Source organism: Hippocampus bargibanti, linkage group LG01 (genome assembly GCF_051943395.1).
Source record: "Hippocampus bargibanti isolate YZ-2025 linkage group LG01, ASM5194339v1, whole genome shotgun sequence".
Classification (NCBI taxonomy): Eukaryota; Metazoa; Chordata; class Actinopteri; order Syngnathiformes; family Syngnathidae; genus Hippocampus; species Hippocampus bargibanti.
The window spans coordinates 10,896,739-10,917,116 of record NC_142734.1 but is presented as its reverse complement, the minus strand read 5'-3'; the positions used below and the strand labels follow the sequence as shown (position 1 = coordinate 10,917,116).

General features: G+C 40.6%; 1 protein-coding gene across 1 annotated transcript; it reads right to left on the bottom strand.

The window, feature by feature from the left end:
* Nucleotides 1-1,878: 1,878 nt before the first annotated feature.
* Nucleotides 1,879-15,969, bottom strand: LOC148903062 (sodium- and chloride-dependent creatine transporter 1-like). The gene is given in 15 exon segments (XM_089003353.1): nt 1,879-2,428; nt 2,431-2,487; nt 5,095-5,265; nt 5,334-5,434; nt 5,519-5,621; nt 6,088-6,228; nt 7,216-7,328; nt 7,424-7,548; nt 8,604-8,707; nt 8,823-8,957; nt 10,220-10,352; nt 11,113-11,404; nt 11,489-11,620; nt 15,394-15,684; nt 15,954-15,969. Coding segments are annotated over 15 exon segments (2,004 nt in total). The 3' UTR covers nt 1,879-2,338.
* Nucleotides 15,970-20,378: the final 4,409 nt, after the last annotated feature.

Below are 20,378 nucleotides of genomic sequence, written 5' to 3'. Positions count from 1 at the left end.
TGTATATCGAACCAGTGTAAATTGAACAGTCACACCCGTGAAAGTTAGAAAAATGATAAAACTTCGAAGTAGTCATAAATGTTTGTATGTGTGACTAGTTCAACCCTCCCAGTCTGTCCTTCCTGACTGGATGGTCAATAACAGGTTTTCAAGCATTTCATTAACTGAGAATGAGGGTGTTGGCACTACACTGGGTTAGTGATGGAAATAAATGACAATTTATTTGCTATTGATACATTTACAACCTGTTCTCTTTGCAAAAGTCCATCCATGTCCAGGGTCAAGAATTGTCCGAAAGGCATATATAAAAGGAGGAGCCCCACACCCCTCCATATTTTTTCATTCCAGTTTGTTGGAATAGAAGGTTTCGTAACTGGAGTCATGGACATGCAGCCTCCCAGGTCCACCTTGGGTGCCTTTCTGAGAGAGGTGGTTGTTGCCATCTGCATTATCATCTGCCTCTTCATTGACATGCCCATGATCACGGAGGTGAAGTTCCCCTTTTAACCAGCCCTTCCCCCGACCCGAGATATGAAGTTCCAGGTAGGATGAAAATAATTGAGAAATTGTACTGCTAAGTGCAACATTCTCAATATGTTTTTTTAAGTTCACTCTGTTCCCTTGAATCAGGTGCATTGCAACAAAGAGACTTGAAAAACATATAGGATGGCGGCCCTCGAAGACTGGAGTTTCACACCTGTGCTCTACAGTATACAGACGCTCCCTGACTTACGAACATTCGAGTTACGAATAACGGTACATACGAACATTGTTGCGGGTACAGAATGTTGAAAAATGTTCGGACAGATACGCTGTAAAAAAGATTTTGTATTGCGTGTCTTTTTCCGGCCGAGCTCGCTTACGATTGGTTGCGAACTGTGCTTCACGCACACACACAGACATATTAGAGGTTTTGTATAACGTACCGTTTTGTAATAACGGTACATACGAACATTGTTGCGGGTACAGAATGTTGAAAAATGTTCGGACAGATAAGCTGTAAATAAGATTTTGTATTGCGTGTCTTTTTCCGGCCGAGCTCGCTTACGATTGGCTGCGAACTGTGCTTCACGCACACACACACACACACACACACAGACACATTAGAGGTTTCAAGGGCTGGATGTTTACGCGACGGGGTGGGGGAGGAAATCCCTCTTCCCAGTTGACGCTCCAGGAGGACGCGATGCATTACAAAAAGTAATGGCTGCTGACATGTATTTCAGCAATTATGTGCCAGCAGCTTTCAATAATGGCTTACTGAATGCCCAAGGATATATGTCATCGTAGTACAGTAGGTGTGAATTTATTTTACGACTGTTAGAGCGTCTGTATTTTATAGTTCCCCGTTCAGTGTTTGACTTAAACATACATTTCATACAAAATGTAGCACTGAAGCAACTTACGATCATATTCACCTATATGGAATGACCTCGTTCGTAAAGGGGGGGAGCGTCTGTATAAAACGCTGTAGGTGTATCGTTTAATCAGTTGGTCTATTCACACATTTGATTCTGCTGACTTCTTGAGCTCATTTCAAGTGCCCAGTGTAAAGTTGCCATTTTATTGTCTTTTTTCTGTGAGCCGTGTTGTTTTTCACATTACATTTAAACAAATATAAAATGAACACAATAGTTGGAATTTGTCATTTGTGTTCTCTTTTTCATTGCCAGATGTTTTAAATGCTGTTAGGTGACTTTAAGGTGTTCATTCACCATATGATGCGTATGTGCGTGTAGCCTACTTTAAAAAAAGAAAAAGAAACATGACTACATGTATGCACAAAAAAAAAACATTTTGGGGTCTTTTGGATTGGATTTACCTTTATTAGTCTTGCAGAAGGAAAATTTTACATTTGACATCAGCAAAGTCATCAGAATCAGAATCAGTAGCCTTTGTTATTCCCACAATGGGGAAACTGTCAGTCCACTGCAGCAATTTGAGATGTACACTATAACTGTGCAAACATGTTTCATAAAGAACTATACATAGTGCAAATATAAAAAAGCATATTTGATATACAGTATGTAACTGTATTGAGTTATGAAAGGATTATGGATTTATTGAGTCTCTCATAGCCATTCACACAGTACCTTTTCTGTAGTCTTCATATCCTAGTCTAACTTCCATGGGGGGAAATACTGATCACAATGCAGTCCTCATCTTAATACTGATTCATATACTACGCAAACACTGAATATAAGTTCAAAGCACAATTGCATTTGGAGATGGATTATATCTGTTTGATTTTTTTCATGTCTTAATTTATGAAAAAAAATTAGTTGGTGGGAAGCAAGGTGAACACAGCTGTTAAACTGCACTTTCAAAGACATAGTCATCAGATCCCGCAGGGGGGCAGCACTACCGTAATGCACAGTGTTGTCAATCGAAGTGGCGGCTCACTTGACTTCGATTTTGCGAGTGGAGGCTGGCAAGGTATTCCAGATGATGTCTGCCCCAAATTGGGGTGGTCAGGTGCTGCCAGCGCTGCAATGTTTAAAGATGAAAAAAATTGAGGTAATTCGCTTCTGGTAAAAAGCAAATCTGATTTTCACTGTAAATTTGAGTTTTCAATTCCTTAGAACATTAAATGAAGATGTGGATTGTCTTACGCACACTCCAACGATGACAATTATTCAATGTTCTATGCCAAAGGATCATGACCCTTGGAAGAGTCAATTCTCTTGGATGACAATTATGTTGACCTAAAAATATTGTCAAATAGTTGACAAAAGAAATCTCGCTTTTGATATTTTTTGCCCTATACATACTACATGTGAGAGAGAAGCATTTCTGCATCTTTGGAACATCATTGCTACAATATGTTTTCCATGTTCCAAACTGAAAAAGAGAAGAGGGACAACAGCTGATTTCTGACTCCAGTATGGAAGTAATGTTTGTTTCTAGAGCAGGGGTGGGCAAACTTTTTGACTCGCGGGCCGCATTGGGTTCTAAAATTTGACAGAGGGGCCGGGCCAGGAGCATTTGGAGGGAGTGTTTGGGCCGGAAATACTCCGAACAAGTTATGTCCATAATTTATAAAATCACTTCAAATGACTTCGACTGAGTGTATTTTACAAAGATTCCACAGCATATAGCTATAGTTTACGTTTTAAGACTTGCGCTGAATATTCATGAAGTCTTGTTTTCGAGTTGATGACGATCCCCATGTGACGTCACATTTGGACCGCCCCTGACCGAGAAAGCGACATACAATGCATTTTGGGTACTTTGTTTGGTCTGAAAACTTCGTGTTGATCCGTGTTGATGGCGAAATTAGAAGGAAAACACATAAATAACGCCATGGTGAATCGTTGTGTGTCGCACCAAGACAACTATTTGATATTCGCTGACACAAATTCCCAGCTGACAAATCAGCCCATTTCCAACGGAGCTTGGGCGCAATCTTCTGCTTTTTCTGGGTGCTACATTGCTGTCATTGACGGCTCGAATTGATACGGGAGGACTCCTAGAATCAATTGCAAACATTTATGCTTTCCTCTTCAGAAGAACAAGAACAAGAAAACATCTTCTCCGAATCTGAAGCCATTGTTTTGATTCTCGAGCAAGGCAAGACGTCTTGGTGTGACGTCATGAACAAGGGGTGGGACCTTCTGAAACTGGTCATATCCGGATTCATTTTGAAGTCATTTTTATTGGTGTTTTTCATTTAACTAAAAATATCAGCCTGCCTGATTTGGGTATTTTAGATGCTATGAAACGTTTTTCTGATGTCAGTGGGAAACAAAAACAAAAAATGGTGCCGGTTGTCCTTTAAATGTAGTATGTACAAACCTCATAGCACAGTAAGAACACTACAACCCAATTTATTAACTGTCTTTCAAATGTGAAAAATATCCCTGATCAGTTAATAAATTTGTCTCAAGCAATATGGCGTTTGCATACTATTTCGCAGATACTTGGAGGAGGAAATGGAAATAGATTAAAATAACATATGCACTGTGATTAATCAAGATTGCATCTGTTTTTAAGTTTCCATCGAAGGGGCAAAGTTAAAGAAATCAACATTTATTGAACAATGGAATCACTTTCAACATTCAAAACATATTATTACACAACGAAATATTCAAGCTCAATAATACCTACTTGTGTTAAATTCCGCCAAATGATAGATGGTTTGTCCTGACCGCGCGCTCAACAAACTCCTCACTGACGCTCTCGCCATCACGCGCTAACAATACACGTATACCGTCGCCGAGCACACAAACATAGACTACCTGCAGTTGAAATTTGCATACTCGGCTCGGCAGCCAATCAGAAGCCTGCTTCTTTCTTCCGGACTTTCGCAAGCGTTACAAAGTCGTGCAATTGCATGTCATTTTCCAAAATAGATGCACAGAACCTCAGACTAGAAGAAAGATTCAAAAGAAGCTAACAACATATGTGACGCTACAAAACGTAAATTTACATTAAACCGTGACTGTAAAGTGTACGTGAGACTTAAGAAAGGGGCTTAGTGGAAGGTAGAAGTAATCAATGCAAACTTTGCATTGTGCACCACAATGACAATCGACTACTGTAGCAAAATTTACAGCCATGCGCATTTGCCTTAAATTAAGCAAGGTAGCATTTGTAGTTGGTGCATTCTTGACTTAAAAAAAAAACTTTATACTTTGTGACAATGTTTTTAATGGGATTGGGCAGGCAACTTTTCAGTTATCTGCCCTGTTGTTCGCTGGCTTTTTGTCATGAGTTTTAGACACTGTTTGTACTATAATTTGGGCAAATTCGGCGGGCCGGATTGAAAAGCCTAACGGGCCGTATGTGGCCCGCGGGCTGTACTTTGCCCATGTCTGTTCTAGAGGCTTCAAATATATAGAAAAATTAATATTCTGTGATATGGCCTGGCCACCAGCTTCAATGAGTATTGCAAGAGACAATGCCTCTTTGAATAACAGTGAACTATAAAGCCCAGTTGCTTGAATTCCACATGCATCACAAATTATTCATTTGACATTCTGTCTATAGAGCAATCCAAATGACATGTAGCAAACAGCATGGTCTATATTGATACATTCTTTTTGATTTTGGACACAAGAAAACTTGTGATGGCATGTCAGCAAACATACTGACCTCCCGCAGTGATCCTTTGCTGCACAGCAGCTTGTATCCAACAGTGAGTGGGATACAAAGCATAGAGGAAAGGGCCAAAGCCCAGCCAATCATTTCACCCCACCATGGGTATGTGTACACATTGTTGTAGGTTAGGGGCTTGTAGTTTACCATATGGAACAGGAACAATGCCTAGAAGCACACTTCAACGTCAGCAGCTGCCAGCGGGCACGTCAAATACAATACAAAATAGCACTTACCACACATACAAAGGGCGTGATGTAGGACCAGCACCACTTCAAGTAGGGAAGGGGCTGATAGCCGATCATTCGGGCCACGTCATCCATGAAACGGTCTGCGCCTGACAAGAGGTTCCAAACACATGAAAGTCAACTGGCATAGTTTATTAATCAAGACACGCTGAGAATGCACAGCTCGTACTTACCATAGACCCAGGCAATCACCACACACTCCCAAAACGCCTGCCACAGAAGAGTGATGCCGCTGGCAGAGTAGCAGTCAAACAACTGGAAGACATACATCCCCCCCTAGCATGCAGAAAGAACGCGAGCAGTCAATAAGACAATAAGAATTTGCAGTTAATATTTTATTTTGTGACCTATCTTAGAGTCATATAGCTGCTTAGTCATGCCAGAAATGATTTGATGTGTTCATTGAAATGTGTCAAAAACATTCTCAAAGCAGCTTTGAGGGCAGTTTGTTTCATATTTGTGGGTAAAAATGACCCATTTCAAAGTTTTGATGTGATACCTATCTGGAATTGTGTCATGTCTGGTTACAAATGAATCATCTTGCAGACAGGAACCATATTGGACTTTGTTACTGATAGGCCCAGGCTTTAAGATAAGCTAAAGTAAGATAAAAGAAGCATGTGTCCTATGACGGAGAAATACATTTGTTTTTTTAGTCCAATTTTTCAATGGCTGATATACTGTATTTAAAATCCTGAGGATGTCCGGTTTACTAGGTGAGGCAATGAATCTGAATTTATACCTCTGTGACCATGGACATGTCAATGACGAAGCAGATTACACAAAATATGGCTGCCACCACCTCTCGCCGCAAGGAAGCCAAGGCGGATGTGGGTGGTAGCATGTCCATGACTCCAATGATTAGGCCCACCACTCCAAAATACTGAAAGCAAAGGAAAAACAGCATTGATTTTTTAAAAATATTTGAACAGCATTCCAATTTAGTATCAGTTCCAAGGCATTTGGAGGCAATAAATCATATTCAGCTCATCTTTTACAATTTAGCCTTTAGGTTAGTGTTCTGTTACATCCGATGCAACTTCACTGTAAGTCAAAACGTTTGCTTGGGAATTCTGACTCACACTGCATTACTGACTATAGTTCTCCAGGTGTCATCTTTGCAAGAATATTCATGTTAAGGGGAAACTTATCCTGTGCCTGTAAAGTGTCCTTGAAAGTTTTCAAAGGTGCTCATAAATCCATCCATCCATTTTCCGTACCGCTTATTCCTCACTAGGGTTGCGGGGGTTGCTGGAGCCTATCTCAGCTGTCTTCGGGCACGAGGCGTGGGACACCCTGAATTGGTTGCCAGCCAATCGCAGGGCACACAAAGACATACAACAGTCACTCTCACACTCACACCTAGGGACAATTTGGAGTGGTCAATCTGCATGCCATGCATGTTTTTGGAGTGTGGGAGCAAACCGGAGGACCAGGAGAAAACCCACGCGGGTCCGGGGAGAACATGCAAACTCCACACAGGGAGGCCAGACCGGGACGCGAACCGGCGACCTCTGCACTGTGAAACCGGTGTACTAACCGCCCGTATTATTATTATTATTATTATTATTATTATTATTATTATTATTACAATCTGAAAGGGTAACAGCTGTAATAACTGCTGTCATATGAGCCATTCTTCATAAAAGAAAGTAGGCAAAGAATAGCCAGTGAGTGAGCATGAATGGACAGTGGAATAACTGTGAATCAAGACAAGCTCACTGACAAATGACAATAGATGTAGGCACGGGCACGCAACAAACGTGTTGCGCAGAAACGCAACACAAGAACCGGACAAGTGGAACACATAGCAATGTGAAGGGACAAATTAATGAAAGAAAGGATTTATTTGTCATGTGGACTACTTTACCTGACTGCCCAGGCCAAGTAAAAGTAACATGAAGAAGAAGAGTGCCGACCAAAGTGGTGCCAGAGGCATCACAGTCACAGCCTTGGGGTAGGCAATAAATGCCAGCCCGGGTCCTACACATACATTTAAGAGGCATTCAGTTTGTGCCAAAAGGCATTCAGATTGGGACTTCGTATCATTCTTTTCAGCCTACTCAGGGTGTATTTACCACTCTCAGCGACCTTACTGATATCCACACCTTGATCTGCAGCCATGAAGCCCAACACAGAGAACACAACAATGCCTGCAAAGAAGCTGGTTCCGGTGTCAATGATTGCCAGCACAAACACATCCCTGGACGAAGAATATAAAAAGATGTCAGAAAAACAACATGGGATTACAAGTGCGAAAAGTATACATCCTAATATGTTAAAACAGGACAAGCCGTGTACAAGGACTTGGCAGGAGAACAGCTGATCTGCTGGATGATGAATGGGACGCCCAAGAGCAGCGAAATATATCTCGACAAGTTGCTGTTGTCCTCGTGGTGATGCAAAGCAAATATGGCTATGTCAATATTTACGTATAATGTGATGCATTTTACAGTAAACTGAGATTTGCATATAACTCATGACCCAAATGACTTGCAAGTTAGCTCCAGGCAAACGTTAGTGTTGTAGCACTGTGGTTCTGTGTTGGTTACATAATGTATATAACCTTTCCAGATTTTTGGATGGGCAACGGGTGTATTGTCATACTATACATCTTCTTTTCCTGTTGGCTTTTCCCTTCAGGGGTCGCCACTTTCAGAGGTTTGATTCGCATATTTGTTTTGGCAAAAAAATTACGGCGGATGCCCTTCCTGATACAACCCTCTGTATTTATCTGGGCTTGGGACCGGTACAATAAGACACTGGCTTGTGCCCCCTTGTGGCTACATTGTCATACTATACATCATGTTATGCATGACCCATGTTTGAGTGACATGTTTGAGTGATTGTGATTGTCTGAAACATGGTGTTTGTTGGGTGAGGCATTTTGTTAAACTGTTGCGAAATAAGCAGTCTTCAGTCACAGAAACAAAAAAAATATATAAAAAACAACAGTACATATATGATTTTTGTGGCTATTGTGGCTATTTCAAAGATCAGAAAACTTACGTAAACAGTGGGTTCCATAGATGTGGTTAGGAAGATATCAAAATTATAATTTATTTTATTTATTTTTGCTTGTTTTGGGACCAGTCTACTGGTAGTTTAGTTTGTCAGTACTGACTTTCTGTTCCGCATTTTAAATTATATAATTGTAGAATTTAAATCAATGGTCACAGCAAGTATGGATGATGTTTGAGTAATGTTAAGTAATTTCTAGAGTCTGCGGGTGACATTTTCCACAGTGCTGAAATTTACCGGTAACAGTTGTTGTTGAAGCGGTTGTAGCTGCCCAGGGCAGTCAGGGCACCAAGTCCAATGCCATAAGAGAAAAAAACCTGGGTACCAGCATCAATCCACACCTACCACAAATATGTAAAAGTGTTATGCATGGCAAGGTTTGATGTCAAATTCTGCCATGTGTTCATTAAGCAGCAAAAAAGAAATCAAAGGAAGTTAACACAAATAAGAGTCAACCTGTGCTTCTGCCAGTTTGGACCAATCTGGTTTCAGGTAGTATATGATCCCATCTAATGCTCCAGGTAGGGTGAACCCAAAGATCAAAAGAACAACCAGAACCACATACGGGAACAGAGCTGTGAAGTACACAATCTAGAGGAACATGGAAAATACAGATAATGAAAAGGAGATACGGGAGAAATTTGTTGGATTTTGATGGGTAAGTGAAGGTGAAGTGAAATACTATGTGTCAGAACTCATAGTAAAAATTAACAGTAAACTTGAAGACATTAAACTTTGTCACATTAAAGTGCATAAAAAGATACATTTGTATTGACAACTGTCGGTAGAAGCTCGTGCTTATCAATGTGCTCCATTAAGGTAAAAAACAACTGCACCGAAGTATGTTTTTATCACTTTGATTAAGCAAGCTTAAGTCCTCGGCATTGATGTGTAATGGGCCCTTTTAAGTTACTTTGACGAAAAGCTACCCTGTAAAATGGAGAGCCAGACAATTTGTAAACCTCCGACAATAGCAGGGGTTTTGGGCAAACATTTTCAAACTTTGAAAAAAGTTGCTCCTGCTACTCAGTAACAGTCGAAGCAAAATTCGTATTGTAAAAGTCAATTACTGAGAAAGCCCATATTCGCTGTGATCTGGATGTGAGTGGCCTAGTTCCAAATTGCAAATATCTACATGGTGGGATGTTGCTCATCTGTTTACGGTCGGTGATGTTATTCTTATTCCTTTTTTTTCTCCTTGCCCTTTGAGATCTGCTTACAGGAGACTGAAAATGTTTCATTGCCGTGCAACTTTTATACAGTAATCCCTGCTACATTGTGGATTACATTTTGCTGTCTGACTATATCACGGTATCACCTTGGCCTCCAACCACACTGTTTAGACAATATTTCAGTGTTTTCCTTTGCTCATGCTCTCTTAATATAGTGTTGTGTGTGTTTAAATGTTTAAATGTGTTTGTATTCTTTTTGAAGTGTGTTTAAACACCTGAAAAGGCTGTAATGTGATAATGCTGGGCAGAATGTAGTCTGCAACTGAATTTAACGCCCAGGATGGAGGGGCAATTACTGTGTATTTATTATCTGGCGAATTAGTTGAAGAAGTGCACATTTACATGATTAAGAACCAACCACACAACATCACAACAAATATATTTCAGTTCAAACAATAGTTCTCTCACTACACTAAAGCTAATTGGGAGGTCAAAGGGCACAATGCATGCCACAATTATTTCAGTTTTCAGGTAAAGACACAAATCCACCCTATGAATAAATGTACCTGCTTGCGAAAAGCGAATGTATACATTTATCATAAATCTGTGTTTCGTAAACCCAAAATGGTGTATCCATGTGTCCATTTTGATGAGTGATTTGTAAATCAAGATGAAACCTGCCTTGCTCGTGGATTTGACCCCCTTCCACATGCAGAAGTAAACAATAACCCAGCTGACAAGAAGACACAACACCGTCTTATAGCTGATGTCGCCAGGTTCATTAATTCCGCCGGACAGTCGAAGAACATTACGTCTGTGAACGGGAACACAAGCTTCAATACATTTGCAAAGTAATCGCTTATCCAAACGTGGAGAAGGTCCGGGCAATTCTAGATATAAAAGTGTGCCCAAAAATGTAAATTTGGGTACACCCACGTCTAATTGAGAGTGTCCAATGAACCAGTCGACCACCCCACCACGTTTCTTGCATTAGCAAATTGTTTATCCTCATGAAGGTTGTGGGTGTGCCATACCCGATCCCACCTGTCTGCGCACAGCAGGTGGGGTACACCCTGAACTGGTTGCCAGCCAATTGTAGGGCATATACATGAATTATGTGCAGCATATACAGTCTGCGGGAGCTTCATCAATATGCATTTCTTATAGCATAATATCTATTTAATACTATTCATTGCAGAATCAAAGATTATCCGCTTTATCCTTACACATGTCACGGGGGATTCTGCAACCTATCCCAGCTGTCTGCGGGCAGTAGGCCGAGGACACACTGAACCAGTTCCCAGTCATATTATGGACATGAAATTTGAATTTGAATCGAGGCTGGCTTTCTCTTCTTTGAAAGGCTCTTGTACTCGGTTTGGGGACTGTTGGTAGGAATTTCGAACATTATTTCCAAAATAAATAAGCATAACAGCAGAAAAGAAAATGACCATAACCAAACAACTAAAAAATTCAACGCACATACCAATGCACACAAAAATAAAATATACAAAATAAAGCAGTTGGCTTTGTGTGGATAAAAATGTTTGAATTTGAAGGAACGAGATACATACTCCCAAAACTCAATAACTGGAGAGTGCATGCCTTCCATCCTTATGCAGCTGTCATTAAGGAGTGAACCGGTTGCCGAGATGTTCAGTGGGAGCGACAGCTGGACAGCACTGTGGTTGTAGCAAGTGCGGCGGAAGTCTTCGGTGCAGTTGGGCGTGTTCCAAGCGTGTCCACAGGTAGCCCACGGAAGTGGGCTGGTGAAAGAGTGTGAGAGATAGTAGAAACTCCATGCCTGAATTATGATGTAGTAGGTGTTGCAGAAAAACACAATCACCATTGAAGCCAAGCCCAGACCTGGTTGGGAGAACAGTTTGGGTCGTCAATGAATGGATGACATCAACTGCTTACTCTTCCCGTCTGACACTGAGTGGTGGCAACCTTTGAAAAGTGGTGCAATATTCCAGGCGGACACCCCACCCTGCTTCATGAACTGCCCTAAAGCGATTTCCAGGAAGTAGACGGGGATGCCCCCGCTGAACATGATCAGCAAGTAGGGGATTAGGAACACACCTGCAACAGGTAACAACAGCTGGTCAAATTGATATTAGAGGGCTGGACTGATTTTTCTCAGGCTGATGCCGACATCGGCAGGAAAAAAACAGCACCAATTAATCAGTTGATTACTTTACACAACAAAGATGACCATTTCAGAACCCATTTTAAGATCTTACTTCTCACTTTCAGATATTTGCATGGACCAGCTCCCTCTTATCTGTCTGATTTTGTTCAGTTTTTATTCCCCCACCTGCAGTCTGAGATCATATGACCAATGGTTGCTGGTTGTCCCTCATACCCGATTTAAAACTAGAGATGACAGAACTTTTGAAGCGGTAGCCCCTCGGCTATGGAATGCCCTACCCCTATGACTACACTGTATGGAGTCAGTTGACACTTAAAAAAAAAACATTTAAAGACTGTTTTATATAAACAGCCGCTTGATTAATTGTTAAGTTCTATGCCTGCATAATTTTCCACTTGCACTTTTTTTGTGTATTGTTTTTGTTATGACTGTTTTAAATTTTGTGAAGCACTTTGTGGTTTTACCTGTGAATAGTGCTATTTAGATCAAGCTTACTTACTATCAAGAATACATTTGTCATGAGCTGGTTGGCGACCAACGTGTGGCGCTGTCGGCCCCGCCAGCACCTGCACAGGTGCTGGCTGTCCCGATCAGTGGCAGACCACCACGTTAGGATTGGCGACCAATGGGTAGCGCGTCAGCCCTGCCTTCTGCCTCGCAGGTGCTGGTCGTTCCCACACAATGGCAGTCAAAACGACTCCCGGCACGACCATTCGGTGTCGGTTCATTGTATGCAGTGTATGCAATTGTATGCATTGTATGCTGTGCATATGTTTGTTTCTTATTGGCGGACTTTTACTCTTGGTCTTTATTTGATACTTTGTATTTTTCTGTTTGAACGACTTTGATGTTTTAGATTTTGTTCCTGTTGACTTTATTTTTATACCATTTCTCAAATACACCCTACTGCTCCCTCCTGCCTGCTTTTCGGGATCCACAACTGCCATCACCTCCTTGCAACATTTCCAATGGAGAGAATCATCACGGGGACATTACATACTTGAGAAAATATGGTCTTATTGTATTATACCAAAAAGGGTGCCAACAAATTAGTTCTGGTGCAAATATTTTAAAAAATTATGCCACCAGTGCAACCAGTGTAGCTTCCAATTTAACAAACTGGTTGATTGAAGTTAATGAATATTTCTCTTCTCTCTCGCCTTTGGCGAAAGAACAAATGACTGTACATATTTTTTTGAAAAATGAAATCACTCATATGATTTGACCAAATGTTAGAAGAAATCTAGATGAATAATTGTAGTTGTAGATTACAAATGATGTAATTATTATGATTGTGGGACGATTCAAGGTTTTCTGATTCTGATTCTGATTGCAATATGAGTATGTTACACCACAGTGCAACTTAAGCTGTTGGAAATCAAAAAACAATCACATTTTGATCCATGGTTCTGAAATGCAAAAACAGACAAAAATTATTGACAACAAAGGAATGATGGAGATATTCACGATTAATTAATCTTCAAAGCTAGGGATTGTTTTTTGATCAATAAGAAAGACACAATATATCAAAAATGTGCGGCAGGACTGTGGCGACCCCTTGAATGGAAAAGCCGAAAGGAAAAGAAGAAGAGTGCGGCAGGAATCAATGCAAATCCAAGATGTCATTTGAAGAGAATTGGAACTACGTGATACCACTACAGCAAATGAGGTGGTCATGTGACCGCCTGTGACGCAGCATACAGGCTGGCTCAGAGCAAAGGAGGGAAATATGGATGGATCAGAGAGAAGGGAGTATTAAAAAAGTGGGACGATGCTGGAGCTGGGTTGGGGGGTGTAGGTGGCGAGATGGGCAAAAATCCCAAATAAAACGACACTGCACTACACATGGGACCACCAGCGCGCTAGTGAGCATGACTCACTCGCGAGGAGACGGGTGGGAGAGCGAGAGACTGAGCAGAGAGCACTGGATGAGATGGGAGGTGTGAATGGAATGAGTAGAGAAAGTAAAAAGGCTTTTGCAGAGATACCCCAAGCCAACCTATTGGCTGAACGTAAGGGGAACTGCATCCCGAATAGGATTAAGTAAATCCTCTTTTATCACAAGACGACCATACACTGCAAGGTCTCAAATAAATAAACATCAGCATTTATTCCGTTTGTGTGGTATGGCAGAGTGGGAGTTTTACTCAGTTCTAATCCGAAACTTGCTGTATTGGAAGCACAACTCTGGGCTGGTCAAGGACACAATGAAACTGTTTAGCGGATGAGATATGTGTTGTACAAGGGAGGAAATGCACTGAACAGGTTTTTGTTATTTTTTGTCCATATGCCACAATCAGGCAGAGGAAGAGCACCTTGAGAAAGCTCCAAGAGTGTGTGGCAGGAACACAGTGGGTGGACTGTGTCAAGCAGGCCATTGTTATCCGATACCAGAAAGTGGGTATCAGAGCTGTGGGTCACAAGACACACACACACACACACACACACACACACACACACACACACACACACACACACACACACACACACACACACACACACACACACACACACACACACACACACACACACACACACACACACACACACACACACACTCTTATTCTTATTCTTATTCTTATTCTTATTCTTATTCTTATTCTTATTCTTATTCTTATTCTTATTCTTATTCTTATTCTTATTCTTATTCTTATTCTTATTCCTATTCCTATTCCTATTCCTATTCTCATTCTCATTCTCATTCTCATTCTCATTCTCATTGTCATTCTTATTCTTTTTCTTATTCTTATTCTTATTCTTATTCTTATTCTTATTCTTATTCTTATTCTTATTCTTATTCTTATTCTTATTCTTATTCTTATTCTTATCTCCATAAATTTAGTTTATGTCCAATACAACTTAAAAAAAAGTGTGTCTGTGTGTGTGTGGGTGCGTGTGTGCGCGTGTATGTGCGTGCGTGTGTCTGTATGTGTGTGTATGTGTGTGTGTGTGTCTATGTCTGTGCATGCGTGCGTGTGTGTGTGTGTGTGTGTGTGTGTGTGTGTGTGTGTGTGTGTGTGTGTGTGTGTGTGTGTGTGTGTGTGTGTGTGTGTGTGTGTGTGTGTGTGTGTGTGTGTGCGCGTGTGTGTGTGTGTGTGTGTGTGTGTGCGCGTGTGTGGATAATATGGATGAAGCTTCATGGTAGTCAAGGTCTTCTTTTTTTTAAAATTTTAGAAATGAATGATTATTCAGGACTATTATACTTTTTATATCAGGTACAAGTGGCATGGGGGTGGCGAGAAACCATTTAAAGGTCAATCCCAATGTGTGGACAATCTTGACAGAAAATCCAAGCCTGGATCTACTGCTACATAATTAATCACAGTAGATGAAAAGGTTTCTTCAGCTGTCATCTGTACTTCTTTGAAGGTGTCGGACGTTTCGCTTCTTATCCAAGATACTTTGTTTGCTGACGAAGTTTCTTGGATAAGAAGCGATACGTCCGACACCTTCAAAGAAGTACAGATGACGGCTGAAGAAACATTTTAATCGATGGACCACTCCTGTACGACTGAGAGCTTACACAGACTTAATCACAGTAGCTTCATTTGAAACACCCTCCTCTGATAAACTTTGATTTCTTGCTTAATACTGTAAACGATTACTGATGAAAAAACTCCAAACTTTGCCCGTGTTTGTGAATGCAACAACACAAAGTTTTTACACCTCACATGACAAAGAACTCAGTGTTTGTGAAACTCACCTCCTCCGTTCTTGTAACAAAGGTAAGGGAAGCGCCATACGTTGCCCAAGCCGACAGCAAAACCAACACAGGAAATGATGAAGTCCAATTGTCTGGTCCAGGTTTCTCTCTCCACAGCTGGCACGGCGTCATCCCCGGCAACAGTTCCATCCTGGATCGGTGGAGTAATGGCTCCTTCGCCCTCACCGCATCCTGGGCCTGCTCCAGGCATCGACACCGGGACATCAGCCAATCCCCCACCTTCACCTTCAAATATCTCACTATCATGCAGCGGTCGGAGGCTTATTTCATCTGCACAAGAAAAATGATAGTTTCATGAAAGAAGAGCAATATGAATATAGTTAATCTTGAGTGACCTTAACCATATATGGATATATATTATTACTATTATTTGAAAGGGCCGATCAGGATTGAAATTGACTGTAAAGTGTCTTTGAGAGTTTTGAAAGGCGCTTATAAATGTAATGTATTATTATTATTATTATTATTATTATTATTATTATTATTATTATTATTATTATTATTATTATTGAATACATACATAATATTACATTACTCACCCATATTGTCAGCCATGATCTGTTCCCAGGCGAATTCAGTTTAAACTACCGTAGTCCGAGACACCAATCACGCTATTCACAATCAGGACCCCTCCTACCTTTCTGCCGTTCACCAATACAATCCTTCTGAAAATTCCGCTCCTCAAACACAAACCTTGACATCCCAATGGCCACTGGGATGCCAGATTCTAAACCTGGGTGGACCGAGCCTTGTCTATTGCCTCCCCTACCCTCTGGGAACTCTCTAACGTCTTAGTCTCTTTTTTCTCATGCTTCCTATTGTTCATTATTATTATTATTATTATTATTATTATTATTATTATTATTATTAAAAATGCCAAAAAAAACTAATTTACAATAGATACTGTATATAAAGTCTCACGGTGGCTCGGTGATTAACAGATGAGCATTTCAATCTCGCAGTGCAGGTTTCGATTCTGGCTCCTGTGTGGAGTTTGGCTGTTTTCCCGCAAGCCGGTTTCCTCCCACATAAAAAAACACTTGTAGCAGTTTAATGGAATACTCAAAAAATTCCCTTGGTGTGATTGCGGTCGTGGATGGTTGCTCATCTATGTGTGCCCTGACATTGACAACTACTTCAGGGTATACCTTGCCTACTGCCCGATGACAGCTGGGATGGGATCCTAGTGAAAATAATTGCATTGAAAATCGATGGATATAAAGTATGCAGTTACCTATAAATGCACTTTTTCAATGGAAAAAATGTTATGGCATGAGAAATCTTTTCTATACTTTTTTTCACCATTAATGTGACCTATGCTGACTTTTCAAGAAGGGATTTTTGAAACAAAGAAAACTATAATGAAGTGCTTGCTCAAGTGTGCAAAAACCCTTATAATGTGTGGATGTGGCTGCGTTTAGAAATAATTAACCAGTCACATTCATACTCGTGTCCAGTAAGAGTCTGCACACATCCTTCACCATTTAAAGTGCCCCTGAGTAAGCTCAAAAAGAGTTAGGCTGTTTTAGTCGGATTTTCCTGGCCTTTTTGTTTCCAGCAACAGCCTTAGAAGAGTTGTGTTTAGACGGACTCCTATGTGGAACTATGGATAATTACTTGCACATTGTTTAGCGCTCATTCAATCTGAAAACAAAAACACTGTCAAAGTATGATGCCGCCAACCACAATTAATCACCACAGTTCACACTGTTCTTTTGATAAGGAGAAGTGTTGCACTTTTACCAAATGTACATTGCCGAATTCTGACCAAAAAGTTCAACTATGGTTTCATCAGAGTAACACGTGGTCATTTTTTGGAGAGATTTTGACTGTCCATATATCCAAAATGTATGTTTTAAGTCAATTTTGCCGAGCGCATCAGCAAGTTTAACACATCGCAGTAAAGCATGGTGGTGTCGATGGAAGTGGGGCCTGAGACAAATATCAGTCTGATCGCATACAATGTTCAGGCTTATTTGTCATGTCGTTTTTTTATGATGATACCAGTATAGCGTTTTCGACCGGAGACAAATTCCTTGTGTGTCCTAAATACAGTACTTGGCTGTCAGGATCACCAAACAAACATTTCTTAAATATAAAACAAAAAAAGAGAAAATGAGGCCCCCCTGTGGTCTTGTCATCTCGACAGGAGAATTTTATTTGCCCGGTACAAGTTCTCAATCACTTATTCGACAACTCTTCTACTTTTTCAGTTCAGAGACATCTAATGACACACAATGTATCTAATTATACATGATGTGTATGCGTTTGGTAAGACACAGACGTCGGATACACACAGGCGTCTGTCTGAAAATGTGTCCTTGCATTCCCTCCCCTAGCCTTTAATAGTCATAAAACTGTCTTCTATGTGTGAGGTGAAGAGAGAGTCTGAGAGAACGAGAAAGGTGGGGGGAGAGATCATAGCAGCCTGAAGGCCATTGTAAATTCCTCACTGGCTCAACCAAAGACATTCTTCTCCACTGTTTCTTTCTAATCTCAATGCTGAGATGACCAGTTTTGGAGTTCCTGACCAGCTGAGAAGAGAAGAGACTGGCATGGGCCCAAACATGCAAGCACACACGCGCACACTCACGCATGCACACAAACACACTCACACACACACACACACACACACACACACACACACACACACACACACACACACACACACACACACACACACACACATGCACACGCACACACACGCAAATACTGAAGTATTGAAGTTTGTCCCTGAGTTCATGTTATTGTTTTTAAAGCCTAAAAGCAACCCCCTATGGAGAATAATGAGAGGATTACCACGTCAGTACCCATGCAGTGCTCGACAAACACACACACACAATTCCTAATTATTAGAAGCCTCCAATAAAAGGCTTTTCAGATGTGAATGTGTTACTTTTATGGACAATGAAAATGAACAAAAAGAAAAATCAGCAATTAGAGGATCTTCCATTAGAAGTCAGCGAAGGCCCATTATCTCGTGAAGTGGGAGAAAATATTTTGGGTTACATCTTTATTTCACCAGGTAAGTCAATGAAGAAATGATTCTCACTATCATACAATGATGGCCATTGGATCCAATTGCAAAATTGAAGCAATGGCCATTTGAGAAGAAAACAATACCAGTTGTGGCCATGAAAAGGGCCACATCAAAATTACACAGATATTTGGAATCTGTGATGTTGAATTTCCCATAACCCACATTAGGGAGTGTTTCCATTTTGAACAGGGGGTGTTTTTCAAAGTTGGTGAGCTACAACAAACTGACACAATTTATGCATTAAAATTTGTAAACAATGGGATTCCGCGTGCGCGTGGATTCCCCGTTCACAGGAGCGATGAAAAAGTAAAAAATAACGGCGATGAGCAAAAGAAAAGATGCCCATCTCCTCTCTGTAGGTTTATGGAACGAGATGGCACACGCAAAAAAAGTGACAACGCAAAATTAATTAATTAATAATTTTCTTACAACATACAAATGCAAAACAAAAACGGAAAAGTAAAGAAGTGAAAAAGTAGACAAGAAAGGGAAAGAGCTGCTGTGGAGGCAGCCACACAGGGGGGCGCCATCTTGGTTCATTTAGTTTTTTGATTCTTGTTACCAGTGTCGGTATCGGAAGCCATAGTGATGGAGTCGTTCTTTCTTTGCAAATTTCTCCATTTTGTGGGGCAAATAAAGGTTTTCTTGTCATTTTCTTTTTCTTATTCTATGTCAAATGCAAATTAATTTGTTTGAAAACGCATGTTGGAATTACAACTGTCCGGAATTTGCTATGTTTGTGACTGAGGTGTTGTATTTCTTACTGTAAATTTAGTTTTAATCTCAAAATAATCAATCCTCTCCTGCACCTTGACGGCCGTCCATTGTAAATAACTCTATGAGACATTTTATTCCCGTTCGAGTAACAAATAAAGAATTCTATGTCAAATGCAAATTAATTTGTTAACAACTGTCCGGAATTTGCTATGTTTGTGACTGAGGTGTTGTATTTCTTACTGTAAATTTAGTTTTAATCTCAAAATAATTTATAAATGAGACATCGATAACGCTTAGCTCAGTCTGATTGTTATATTCAGTTGTAATAAAAATGTTACAACAATATTAAGAATAATCATAATAACACTGTTAATCAGTGTCGCTAAACACATATTTTATGCTCTTAAAAAAAAGAAGCAGGCGCAATTGTATTGGGGGAGGGCAAGAAAACATGGCCATCAGTCAGTCAGCACAAGCGAAGGGAAGTGGCAAACACAACAGAGGCATTTAGGAGGTGTGTGGGAGTCAGCAAAGTGAAAGGAGAGGACAGACATATTTTTTTGGGAGGGGCGAGGCAAGTATACCAGCAGGGAAGGTGGGGAGGGAAGCTTGAGTATGGGATGCAGAATAGAGGGAAGAGGCAGGAGCTGGTTTCAATTATCCCAATTGTACTGCACCCTGTGTGCGTGTGTGTGTGCGTGTGCATTGGTATTCCAGTAGATAAGTCTGTGTAAGCTCTCAGTCGTACAGGAGTGGTCCATCGATGAAAAGGTTTCTTTAGCCGTCATCTGTACTTTATTGAAGGTGTCGGATGTTTCGCTCATCATCATTCGCTTCTCATTCCACTCGATAGCTACCCACAGTGCCACAGGATGCCACTGCATGTGATGCAGATAAACAGCTTACATCCTGTACAGGCATATGTAATATTATCTCAAGGTTGGAACAATTCAAATACCTTTTCTGTTAGGATAAATTGATTTTTTTTTTTTATTGTAGATGTGTATACCATATTTTTTAAACTTTTCATTCTTCCTTAGACCATGAAACTGCAAAATTGAATCACCATATAGAAAGAATGACCGTTTTATCTGTGGATAATTTATGTCTGTGTTGGCTCTCAGTCGGACAGGAGTGGTCCATCGATGATGATGTGACTTCTTTGAAGTCCAGATGATGGAGATGATTTCGCACTTTGTTGAGTTCA